Raw genomic sequence first — 13,914 nt, 5'->3', positions numbered from 1 at the left:
GACCTAGAACATTCACTCACTGAATATCACAGTTCAGAAGAAGGCTATTTGGGTTTAGTTGAGTCCATGCTGGCTCTTTATAACAGCAATCCAGCCCCTTGTCCTGCCCTGCCATCACCTATAATCCTGCAAATTCTTTCCTTTCAGCTACTAATCCAGTTCCCTTTCAATGCTACAAGTAAACCTGCTATCATTAGTGCACTAAGCAGAGCATTATACTTGCTATGTAAACAAAAATATCCCTGACTAACTTTTGATTCTATTGCAAATCACCTTATTCTCTGCCCCTCAGATAAAATAAGGTTTCTTTATTAGTCACATGTGCATTGAAACGTTCAGTGAAATGCTCCTTTGCGTCGAGTGTTCTGGGGGCAGCCCGCAAGTATCGGCATGCTTCCAGCGCCAACATGGCATGCCCACAGCTTCCTAACCTGTACGTCTTTGGAATGTGGGAGGAAACTGGAGCACCCAGAGGAAACCCACACGGTCACGAGGAGAACGTACAAACTCCTTACAGACAGCAGCCGGAATTGAACCCGGGTCGCTGGCGCTGTAATAGCGTTACGCTAACTGCTACACCACCGTGCCTGGTATCTTGACCACTCTGCCAGTGGGAACAGTTTCCCTTCATGATTTTAAATACTTCTGTCAGATTCCTTCTGCTCCATGAAGAGCAACTCCAGCTTCTGCAGTCTATCCACATGATGGAAGTCCCTCATCTCTGGAATAACTTTGGTACATCTGTTCTGGTCCCTCTCCAAAGTCTTCACACCTGTCCTAAAGTACGGCACCCAGATACAGTACTCCAGTTGTGGCTGAACCACAACTACACCCTGCAACCCACTGCTGTAACCATGGGACATCAGGGGAGATGCACGATAATTTCCCGTGACCCTTGACAACCTGTAACACATGACAAGCATGTGCTTGACTTTTGCTCATTAGTTGGTTTTGAGTAGTCCTACTTTTGCCTGCAGTATTACTTTTACATTTCAATGCAATGCCAAGCTTAAATTGTTAGTTTTATGAGATGTGATCAAAGTAAAATATTAAATGATATATAACATTAAGTATTGTAACACCATTTGTGCAGTTCAAAGACCATATTTTTCAAACCTTAGAATGGTGATAATTATGAGTGTTAATGACTATGTTTTGTTTCTTCCTTTAGTTGCTGGCTTGTTGATGATGATCTGTAATGGCCAGTTGGTTGCACATTTCTTTTGTCGAAATAGTCCCAGTTACTCTTCAAATAACCTTTGAGTGAGTACAGAAGGAATCAAGAACTAAGGACAGCTCTGTGACTGTGTGGACTGATACCATATCTGCATTCATTTTTATGTATTAAAAAAAGGCATGCTTCTTCAGCAATAGTCACTGTTATATGCTTGAAATGCAGACCTTAGATTTTATGAGTGTGATAGTTTATTCTTAACATGAAATTTATGAAAAACATGGGCAAGTTAAACAAGAGACTAATATAATTTTACAACTTCATTCTTCTGTATTGTTCCAACATATTTGAATGTTTCATTGTTGCAGCTTTCCCAGATGATTCCATTAAAAAGTGATGAGTATGGAGGTAATTTTAATTTCACCCAAACTTGTGTGCAGTTGGTCAGCTTGAAAAATCTTGCTTTTGACATGCTCTTTACTTGATACGAATTGCTACAACAGAATTAATTCAGGGGTAAATTGGGACCTTGTAAAAGTATGTTCCAGTCAGCTCTCCTTTTGTTTAGTTTGATTGTGCAGTATTGATGTGAAAACGAACTTGTGAAACTTTAACAAAGTGAGCATTAAAGCATTTGTTTATTCAGATTGTATTTTTATGTGAACTGTTATTAACAGATGTAAAGTAGAATTCAAAATTCTCCTCAGAAATGTTAATTCACAGTATTCATGTAAAATATTAAAACTTCCTTTTCTTTTGATGCAACAATAAGCCCAGCGCTTAAAGAGTTAGTTACCTAAAAAGACATGCATTTTAGTAATTAAAATAAACATTGTATATGTAATGTAACTCAATCCCTTTAACTTCTGATTTTAAAATGTGATAGCATTAAATATTACACATTGCTAGATTTCAAATGGTGAAATTTAATCTACAAAGACCCTCTTCAATTTAAAGATTTTATTGAAATAGTCTTGGATGAAATGGTTGATATCTTGTCTGTTGTGACTCTGCAAATTTCCCATTTACAGGGTCATTATAACATTACATACACACAGATGTGTTACTGACAGTATAGGCATACCAGCAAGCTAGCATGAGTCCTGCCCTCTCCACTGCTGTGTGCTGATGTGCGGAGAACTGGCACAAACCCAGCAGTGAATCTCCCAGTGGTTCAGTGTGGAGAGGTTGTCCTTGCAGACTGGGGTGAGCAGTGCAGCTGCTCAACGCTGAGATGAGGTGCCCAGGACTTCACCGAGTGCAGCCATTGCTGGGGATAGACAGCACCTGCTTCATGTGTTGACAGACTGCAGAGATCTTACAGTCTCCCTCAACATCTCCATTGATGGAAACTGCTGTCTCCTCCTCTCATTGCTTGGTTACACAGCCAGAGATTCTTTATAGAATAAGGTCAACAGCAGATGATGAGAGGGACAACAGGACCCAAGTGGTCACTTGAAGCAGGTGCTACCAATCCCCAGCAATGAGCAAGCAATGACCGTGCCAGCCAGGGTGCAGCCCTGGGCCTCACTTTTCAGTACTGAGAGGCCGCATCGCTCACCAATGCCTACCCAACATCAGCTGTCACAGGTGGTCTCTCCACACAGAACTGTAGAAGCATTCATTGCTGAGGAAATGCCAAAGGAGGGCAGGGATTCACGCCAAGTTCACAGTACAGTATTGTACAATAGGTGGGAGGACAAGGGTCCACACTAGGTTCTACAGGGAGAGTGCAATCCAAGTGGATGTCCAACTAAAGTACAGTGGTACTTACCTGGGGGTGATGGAAGTGGAGGATCAATTGAATCAGTACTCTTTAATGTACCAGTGCACTTAACAACCAAGCTGTCTCAGCTGAATTTTTAGAGTCATGTCTTACATAATGTCTGTTTGTACTAATGTTAATTAAAGGGAACTTTGAATTTCTGTGCTTTTACATCATGTATTTTGTAGGTAGACCAGGAAACCTACACCTTAATTCAATCAAACTAAAAATCAAGCAATTTTGAAAATTCACCTCTGAATGTGGCCATGGTTATTGTATGATTAAAGCCTGCTCTCCCCGTGGTTATTTGATTTAATAGAGATTAAATAGAGATTATAGCAGAAATATTGTAATCTTATTTTACATAACATTGAGTACATTTTAGCAATATTTCCAGATTTTTAGCTTAATAGAATACATAAGTCTCTTAAAATTTATTGTTGCAAGTTTTACAGCCCTTCATGACTTTGTGTTTGAATTGCACATACCTTATTGACTTCCCGCATGATGATGGCCATCGCATTGAAATTGTACCCAATTATGCTCCATTTGTTCCTAAACAAGCAGGTAATTTTCTTCAACCACCTTTCTGTGTGCTTTGAAACTCCTGCTGCACAAAGCCAATAATTTGCCCTTTCAAAGTTAATGAGCTATCAGACTCTATTGGAGACGGCTTCTCTGATTGGGTGAAGCTTAGAGTTAATTGAATTTGAATGATTGCCCTGTTGATTAGAGCACAGTTCTTTTTTTTGGGGGTCTACTGCAAAAATTCCACTCTTTAAAATAATTTTCTTCATGGAATGAGTAGCCATTTCAGAAAGAAGAGTCGGTCATAGACTGATCAATCTGCTCACTGACCGAAGATTCCAGAAGGTAAGCAAATTACATAGGTTTTTATGAAAACCTGATTGCTTCATGGTAATCAAAACTGATATTAGCTTCTTTAGGGGTGGCACAATGGCATTGCAGGTGGTGTAGCTCTCTCACAGTTCCAGTGACCCAGATTCAAACCTGACCTCCAGTGTTCTTTTGTGTAGTTTGCATGTTCACCTTCTGACTATGTAGGTTTCACTGGTGCTCCAGTTTCTTCCCATGCCCCATAGATGTGCTGGTTGTTGTTAATTAGCTACTGTAAATGATCCCTCGTGTAGGTGAGTTGTGGGAAAATCAGCAGTGTATGAATGGGTATGTGTGAGAGAAGAGTATACACGGAAAGGAGAGGGTGGGGAGGAATGGTATTGATTTGAGGGCTGGCATAGACGCAGTGTGCTGAACTCCTATGCAGTGAGGGAACATGAGAAATGTAAAGATAATTCCAAATATATTTAACATTTTGAATTTATACTTCTCACCTACCATGGTAGAATTCAAATATTTAACTGGATCAGAGGCCAAGCCCGAGGAAGTTAGTCCAGAAGTTAGCCACTACTCTTCCATAATCAAGCTCATAGTTCCTGAGAACTGAAATTTAATGTAGTCAAAATAATCAAGGACACAAGCCAAAAATGAAAAATGACTTGGTAAGGTAAAGACCAAAACACAAACTGTTTCAATTTATGCTACAGGCAGTCCCCAGATTACAACAGGGTTCTGTTCCTGAGGACTGTTCGTGACCTGAAATGTTTGTAAGTCAGAAATGAACAAATGCATTGCTTTCGGGAGAGGATCACAGAAACAGCGGTGATGGGAAAGCGAGCAGGCACGAGAAAGAGTCGTCAGGTCTCGTTGGGTTTCTGAAGAAGCAAAATTGAACAAAAAAAACAAAATAGTTTGATCAGACTAGTTAATTTAACTTTGAAAATCTGTTAAATGTGTCAGATATCTAGGGAAAAATTTAGTCTTAATTTGAACTAGTATCCACAAAGCAAAATCAATGTGCAAGGTTGAATATTCAAAAGATTTTCAGGTAAATGCAGTTTGTGGCATACATAGCACGTTGAAATCCTTTAGAGAGACTGGAACGTTATTATATACCTTTTAAGCTTTGAGCTCAAACCTGTGCAAAATGAAAATTGATAGTTACTTAAAGTAAATTATTTGCTACAATGTTAGACCTAGCAACGAAATTAAATCCTAGAGGAACCAGGGATGTTACCAACAATTTTTCTTCAGAAGTCAATTTCCAATAATTAAGTTCTTTTTATCACAATAGTCAAGGTAACAGTGTATGTCTGAGGTGCTTGGCCAAGCAACCTAGGTTGGCTAAGTGGTTTTTAATAAGCAAACCATATAAAATGAAAGGGAAATTTCACCCTTTGAAAAAAGGGGATATGAGGCTCCCATATTTATTGCACATATGTGTAAAAATGCCCTTAAGGATAAAGTACTTGCCCTTAATCCATTCAAAAAAAAGATTAAATATATTCCAGCACAAGAGGTCATTTGGAGGTCTTTGAAAGAGCTATCAAGTTAGTGCTATTTTTTCTCCCCACAGCCCTGAACATTTTTTCCTTTGAATGTGTACCCAATTTTTTAAAAAGGGTTACTCTCAAGCTTGTATCTCAATTACACAAGGAGAGGTTATTACAGTTCTATACAAGACAGAGTTCTAATTCGTCATAGATGTTTGCCTTTTTCTTTGGACTGAACAATCCACCACTGCTAAGTCAGAACTCAAAGTGGTCATATTACTCTCAGATTAATTTTGAACTTCTTACCAGCAATTAATTTCTCATATCAAAATGACCCAAAGTGCTTGTCAAGCCTCAGTAGGCTAAATGGACCATTGAGGACCTGAGAATCTTATCGTGTATTTCATAGTTATCTGTCAGCTCCCAGCATCTATAAAGCTGTCATGTGGAACCCTCACACATGCTAACCAAATAGCACCATAGCAAAATAACTGCAGGTCAGGCAGCTGTCTCCTTAAGCATTGAATGTCTTCCAGTATTTTCTGTTTTAACAATATATTTAACTGTGGAACATGATACCTGATCTTCTGTTACATGGCCTACCCATATATCATTTTACTTGCTCATAAAGTATGTGGATGAATTGGGATGGACCACTTTTTCTTGAAGGATCTTTAATTTTTGAATAAAATGCATCCTTCCATCACCAATCCTACACATTGGTTATTGGAGCTTTTTATGGGTTTGTGCAGGGGCTGGGATTTTACTGGTGAATTCTTAATTTCAGGTTAAAATGAACAGGCCCAATAACCCAGTGTCTGAGTTGTTATATGACAGGAAAAGCACATGCAATACCACTTAATGTTAAAGTACATCTTGTAATTGTGCTGTGCAGTTTTTATATAGCTATGCAATATCCCTACTGTGTATGAAGTATTCCTCTATGAATAAAAGACCCATTTGATAAGCAATCTAATCTTTGGACCACAGCAAAAAGTTCTGTTAAGAAGCAAAATGGATGGGGACATCATTTGGGAGTATTCTCTCAATGATTTTCTAAACTTTGAAACGTTTATCTCAATCATATAAGGAGAGGATGGCAAGAACCTGAATCCTTTAGAAGCTCAGCAGGCACACTCTTCTGTTTCTTGTTTATTTTGTCAGCACTATTCACCCACTGATGTACACAACAACATCATTAGCAGGGGCCAGCAATGCAACATGTTGCAGGACACGGGCATCAATACTGCTAACTGACCTACTCTTACCAATGATTGGGGAAATGTAAGAGGAAAAACAATGAAGGCAGACAGATGCAAGTCTCAGACACTTGAGACAGACAGAATGCGCCTTCCACTGGGAAGCACACTGTTTGTGATTGTAGGACAAATGTAATCCAAGTCCTATCATAGATCAGAGGCTGCAATGTGCGAAAGCTTGGAAGTTGGAGACACACGAGACTGCAGGTGCTGGAATATGGACCAAAAAATGAGCGACTGGAGGAAGTCAATGGATGAAGCTTGGAAGTTGTTGGAGTTTTCTGAACTGATTTAAAGTATGAATGGTCTGTGAATTTTAAAAATGTTGCATGACGTGTGGCAACTTGTGAGTTAATTTAGATTTACAGAGAGAGAGTGCATGGGTGAGTGAGTGAGTAAAAAGGCTTTTAGGTGTTTGTTAAATCTTGGGAGAATATTTCACTTAATCCAGAGGAATAGAGTGTGACCAAGTGAAGGATTCTGTTACTTAATGTAAAATAAATTTGTAAGAGTTCTTATGTTTTAAGAGGCAGTGCCTCTTTAAGAAGATCTGTGAATTGTGAAGGGCCCCATTTTTTTTCCTTTGTTCTTTGGAATGCATGTTGAAGTTTTTCACTGTGGAAATTAACCATTTATTCAAAGTTCTTCAGTTATTTATGAAGGTACCATGAAGAAAAGTTCAAACATGGATTTGTTTCTTCTTTACTCTGTTTTAAATTTGGACTCTTTTGATTCTTTCCTTTGGAATTGATGGGAAAGAGAAAAGCCCAGATTCCACACTGGCCTCATAGAATCCAGACTGACATGTTAAAAATGTGCATCTCTCTCATTCTGGAATGAGATTACTACATTTTAGAGAGAAATTAGCATTTTGGAAAACTGGTGATTAGTGTATATTTAAATTGGGAATTTGAAATTAGTATTTTGGGAGATAATTTGGAACAGTTGGGAGTAATCTCAAATGGTGATTTTTAACAAGAATGTTTCTTTTCCCAAAATGTTAGAAAAGATATTGGTTAGGACATTTTGATGTATGGAATTTGAGGTTTTAGTGTTCTTTTGGAAAACTTGATTTTGATGTATTAACAGTGCTTTGTTTTGTAAGATGCAAGAATGCGAATATGTTATGTGATTTAAGTTCAGCTTCTGTCTTGTCAAATGCAAGTGAGAAATTCAGTTTAGACCAGGGACTAAGCCAAAAAACAGCAACTCACTGCCGATCAGAGGGAACCAGTGAGAGAGAAGGTAATCCTCCCACAGCTGGGTGACCAAGTGATGGGATGGGCGCTGCTTGAAAAGGCAGGGTTCACTCCCAGGTGGACAGGACCACAAGTGGTGCCACTGACCAAAGACAGCTGTGTCTGTGTGCGGACCTGGTGAGGCAGTCAGTGGAAGCTCTGGGCTCAAGTTAAATCTTATGACTCACCTTCTTATCCATGCAAGCAGATTAAGGGACCCAGTCAGGCCCTTAACAATCTTATTACAGGAAACATGAGCAATAACTACCCGCCCCCGGTATGGTAGTGTAGCAGTTAGCATAACACTATTATAGTGCCAGCAACCCGGTTTCAATTCTGGCCGCTGTCTGTAAGGAGTTTGTACGTTCTCCCCGTGTCTGCATGGGTTTCCTCCAGGTGCTCCGGTTTCCTCCCACATTCCAAAGACGGATGGGTTAAGAAGTTGTGGGCATGCTACGTTGGCACCGGAAGCGTGGTGACACTTGCGGGCTGCCCCCAGAACACTCTACGCAAAAGATGTATTTCACTGTGAGTTTTGATGTACCTGTGACTAATAAAGATACCTTATCATCTGACTGCTCCTGATGGAAGCAGATCCATAGAAGCAAAGGAATATGAAGGACATGGAGCAGACACCTCAGCAGACTGTGAAGGAAGCGTTAAAATGTAACATTGCTTTTGATAATTGTATTTTATAATGAAGGCTCATTCTGGATGTTAGATGTTTAGTAGGGAAGCGTCAGGAAAACAGAAGTGGGAAAAGATCCAAGTTATGGCAAAGGATACCATAGATCAGGGTCAGCTATCAGTCAGTGGTGGTAGCAGATGCTATAGTGGCATTTAAGAGGCTTTTAGAAAGACATATGAATATGCAGGGATATGGCCCATGTACAGGCAGAATAGAGTTTGTTGAATTCAGCATCATGTTTGGCGCAGACATTGTAGGCCAAAGGGCCTGTTCCTGTGCTGTATTGTTCTATGTTCTAAGGACAGCTGTTTGAATGAACACCACTGTCTGTGAAGTTCACAGCAGGAAGCCACTTAAGAAATATGCTTTGGAAACTGACATGACCATGAGACGTTCTTGTATTCATTGGCCAAATGTACAGACATTAAGGCTAGATTAATTAGACTACATTGAAACCTCTAGGATGAGATCAAGGAAGATCCCAGACTGGCTATTTTGCCACTTAGCACGTCAAATGTAGTCATACTTACTTTGTCAATCAATACTTTGGGTGTCTGTGAACACCCCACACAGAAACGTGGTAAGAGAAGGATGTTCTGGCTGTCTGGGTTTTGTTGTCAGAAGAGTTTAGTACAGTGGTATGAACTACACTGTCTTGGCAAAGGTGTGTAATGTGGCAAATGAAATGTAATACTGAGAAGAGTTAAATGATGCAGTTTTGTAGGGCAAACACCAGGAAACACACAATAGTGGATACTGAATAGTTTTGAAGGAACAGAAAGAACTTAAGAGTACATGCCCACAGATATTTGTAGGCAACATGAGAGTTAAGGACAAAGAAGGCATACAGTATGTGATTCTTGCCTTTACTGTAAAAGTAGAGAATATTATAGCCAGGAGATCATGCTGGAACTATACAAAAAACAATACAATGAAAGGGAGTATTTAATAGCTGTAGAAAGGGGGCAAAGGAAATTAGCAAGGATATTGCTACGGGTGCAGAATTTTAATCATTAGGAGAGACTGGCTCGTCTGCAGTCCCTTTCTTTGGAACACATTTGGTTAAGGGGGATTAATTGAAGCATATAAAATTATGGGAGGCCGATTCATAGTGAGCAAGAAGGAACTATTTTCCTTTGTCAAAAAGTCAATAACAAAGGGATATTGAGGGTAATTTCTTTTTTGATAGGCATAGACACAATCGATTGAATGGCCATAAATATCCATGGTTTAATTTTCAAATGTTTACTGGAAGATAGTGGTGAATGTTGCACATTTCTTAAGGCTGTGAGGTGCTCCATTGAAATGTATCAAAATATACACAATATGGCTCAGAAGGTACAGAAACACAATGAATCCCAAAACTAGCCAATGTTGGACCAAAGTGCATTGAGTGTATAAAATCTGGGTGGAGCTAGATTTTCTTTAGAACATTACAGCACAGTCCAGGCGCTTCTGCCCATGGTGTTGTACTGACATTTTATCCTGCTCTAAGATCGATCTAACCCTTCCCTCCCATGTAGCCACCCCATTTCTCTATCATTCATGTGTCTATCTAAGAGACTCTTAAATGTCCCTAATGTATCTGCCCCCATAACCTCTGCTGGCAGTGTGTGCCACGCACCCACCACTCTCTGTGTAAAAAAAAAACTTACCCCTGGCATCCTCCTTATATCTTCCTCTAATCACCTTAAAATTATGTCCCCTCATGTTAGCCATTGTCGCCCTGGGAAAAAGACTCTGACTGTCCACTCAAACTATGCCTCATCATCTTGTACACCTCTACCAAGTCACCTCTCATCCTCCTTCTCTCCAAAGAGAAAAGCCTTAGCTCACTCAACCTATCCTCATAACACATGCTCTCCAATCCAGGCAACATCCTGGTAAATCTCTTCTGCACCCTCTCAAAAGCTTCCACATCCTTCTCATAATGAGGCGACCAAAAATGAACAAAATACTCTAAGTGTGTCTAACCAGAGTTCTACAGAGCTGCAACATTACCTTGCGGCTCTTGAACTCAGTACCCTAATGAAGGCCAACACTCCATACGCCTTCTTAATAACCCTATTGACCTGCGCAGCAACCTTGAGGGATCTATGGACATGGACCCCAAGATCCCTCTGTTCCTCCACACAGCTAAGAGTCCTGCTATTAACCTTGTATTCTGCCTTCAAATTCGATCTTCCAAACTGTATCACTTCACACTTTTCCGGGTTGAACTCCATCTGCCATTTCTCAGCCCAGCTCTGCATTCTATCAATATCCTGTTGTAATCTACAGCACCCTTCTACACTATCCACTACACCACCAACCTTTATATCATCAACAAACTCACCAACCCACCCTTCCACATCCTCATCCAAGTCATTTATAAAAATCACAAAGAGCAGGGGTCCCAGAACAGATCCCTGTGGAACATCACTGGTCACTGACCTCCAGGCAGAATACACTCCATCTACCACCACCCTCTGTCTTCTATGGGCGAGCCAATTCTGAATCCACACAGCCAAGTTTCGTTGGATCCCATGCCTCCTCACTTTCTGAATAAGCCCTACATGAGGAACCTTATTAAATGCCTTACTAAAATCCATGTACACCACATCTATTGCTCTACCTTCATCAATATGCTTTGTCACATCCTCAAAGAATTCAATCAGGCTCATGATGCATGACCTGCCCCTCACAAAGCTATGCTGACTGTCCCTAATCAGCCTATGCTTCTCTAAATGCCCATAAATCCTGTCTCTTAGAATCTTCTCCAGTAATTTGCCCACCACTGAAGTTAGACTCACTGGTAATTCCCAGGGTTATCCCTACTCCCTTTCTTGAACAAAGGAACAACATTTGCCACCCTCCAATCATCTGGCACTACTCATGTGGCCAGTGAGGACTCAAAGATCATCACCAAAAGTGCAGCAATCTCTTCCCTCAGTTCCTGTAAAACCTTGGATATATCCCGTCCGGCCCCGGTCACTTATCTGTCTTAATGTTTTTCAATAGTTCCAGCACATCCTTTTTCCTCACGTCGACATGCCCTAGCATATCAGCCTGCCGTACGCCATCCTCACAAACGTCAAGGTCTCTCTCTGGTGAATACTGAAGCAAAGTATTCATTAAGGACCTCCCCTACCTCTTCTGACTCCAGGCACACGTTTCCTCTTTTATCCCTGATTGGTCCTACCCTCACTCTAGTCATCCTCCTATTCTTCACATACGTGTAGAACGCCTTGAGGTTTTCCTTGATCCTACTTACCAAGGACTTCTCATGCCCCCTTCTAGCTCTCCTCAGTCCATTCTTAAGCTCTCTCCTGGCTACCTTGTAACTCTCCAGAGCCCTGTCTGATCCTTGCTTTCTAAACCTCAGGTAAGCTTCTTTATTCCTCTTGACAAGATATTGTACATCTCTTGTCAACCACAGTTCCTTCACTCTACCATCCTTGCCCTGCCTCAATGGGACAAACCTATCCAGAACCCCATGCAAGTACTCCCTAAACAACCTCCACATTTCTGCTGTGCACTTCCCCAAGGACATCTGTTCCCAATTTGTGCGTCCATGTTCCTGCCTAATAGCATCATAATTCCCCCTCCCCCAGTTAAATACTTTCCCATATCGTCTGCTCCTATCCCTCTCCAAGGCTATGGTAAAGGTCAAGGAGTTATGGTCACTATCTCCAAAATGCTCTCCCACTGAGAGATCTGAAACCTGACCAGGCTCATTGCCTAGTACCAGGTCCAGTACAGCCTCTCCTCTAGTCGGCCTGTCTACATACTGTGTCAGGAATCCTTCCTGAACACACCTAACAAACTCCGTCCCATCTATCCCCTTTACACTAAGGAGGTGCCAATCAATATTCGGGGAGTTGAAATCACCCATGACAACAACCCTGTTATTTTTGGACCTCTCCAAAATCTGCTTCCCGATCTACTCCTCAGTGTCTCTGCTGCTGTTGGGGGTGGGATCTGTAGAATACTCCCAACAGAGTGATCACTCCCTTCCTGTTTCTGACTTCCACCCACACTGATTCAGCAGACGATTCCTCCAGGACATCCTCCCTTTCTACAGCTGTGATACTGTCCCTGATCAACAAAGCCACTCCCCCACCTCTTTTACCTCTGCCCGTCCCTTTCGAAACATCTAAACCCTGGTCTCTGTAATGGCTACCACGTAATATTTCCAAGTACTTACCCATTTTCTAAGTTCATCAGCCTTGTTCCTGATACGAAATGTCTTTGGTACCTAATGTCTTCCTCCAGGAATTCACAATGATAAAATCCAGATGTGTGGGAAAATGCTCGATACTGATACCACCATTCTCATTTTACATGATCATAGCTATCTGAGGAATAGATAATAATGTATCTTGTGTCAATTAGACCAGGATATCTATCCTTGATTGTATCTGGGAGTAAGGTGATGGAATTACATCTAATTAGATAGGCAGAGGAACAGAAAAAAAAGTCAAAATTTGGTTTCCAGATGACCATCCAGGGAACTTTGTTGGATGCCATGTGCTTGTATGAGAGACCAGCCCACTGCACAATCATTCTGCGGATGTTCACTGTTACTTCACACAACTGAGAGGTATCCAAAGATATCTAAACATCTCTGTATCTATTACCCAAGACAATTCAAAGCCTTCATGGGGAAGAGGGAAAATTGAATAAATAGCCACAAACTCAAAATTAATGTATCTTTGCATTTTTGAAACACAAAAATATGCATTTCCAAATTTATTTAGTGTGATGGTTATCACCTAGCCTCCTCATCCTTCCAGTACTGAATCTATTTAGTTCGATTGTGGCTAACTCTTAACACAAAGCAATTACACTTAGCCTTACAATGGTCATGTGGGCAAGGGATGAGGCTTGCCCAGGGACAAATATTGTTCCTTCCATTCAAGGTCATTAAGTATAAGTGATCATCATTTGAGTTGTAGGACTGGTACTGCTGGCTCTCTCCCAACCGGGTGAAGAGAGAAACAACATCCAGGGACCCAAACACTTCTTCCGGTGAAGCAGCAATTCACTTGTACATCTTCCAATCAAGTGCACTGCATTAGTGTACCCACAACATGGTTTCCTGTACACTGAAGAAACCAAACAAAGATTGGGAAACCACTTTGTGGAGCAACTGCACTCAGATAGGGGTTGCCTGTCACTTTAATTCTTCAGACCAGTCCCATTCTGACCTATCAGACTGTGGCCTCCTGCACTATGATAACGATGTTCAATGTGAGCCTGAGGAACAACACCACATCTTCCATCTGGGCCATTGCAGTCTTCAGAGCTTGCTATCAACTTCAGGTAACTTGCTTTTTGTTTGTACCAGAAGTGACTGGCTCTGCTGTAGGTTGTCAGTCTGTAATATTGATTCAGTTTTTATCTCTTCACACTCCTCTTCACTCGTGAGGCCTGACCTCTGTGCAGTTCCTATAGCTC

The 13,914-nt window shown here is 40.9% G+C and overlaps 1 protein-coding gene across 2 annotated transcripts in view; it reads left to right on the top strand.

The window, feature by feature from the left end:
- LOC127581640 (transmembrane protein 244-like) overlaps positions 1–3,100 on the top strand; it is a 31,701-nt gene extending 28,601 nt beyond the window's left edge. For both annotated transcript variants that reach the window (XM_052036197.1, XM_052036196.1), the window contains one exon: positions 1,172–3,100. In XM_052036197.1, the coding sequence (XP_051892157.1) occupies positions 1,172–1,263 (92 nt within the window). In that variant the 3' untranslated portion in view covers positions 1,264–3,100. The remainder of the gene's footprint in view (positions 1–1,171) is intronic.
- Positions 3,101–13,914: the final 10,814 nt, after the last annotated feature.

The sequence above is a fragment of the Pristis pectinata genome, chromosome 22, assembly GCF_009764475.1.
Source record: "Pristis pectinata isolate sPriPec2 chromosome 22, sPriPec2.1.pri, whole genome shotgun sequence".
Classification (NCBI taxonomy): Eukaryota; Metazoa; Chordata; class Chondrichthyes; order Rhinopristiformes; family Pristidae; genus Pristis; species Pristis pectinata.
Note: the sequence above shows the minus strand (reverse complement) of the source record. Positions and strands in the feature narration are given on the sequence as shown.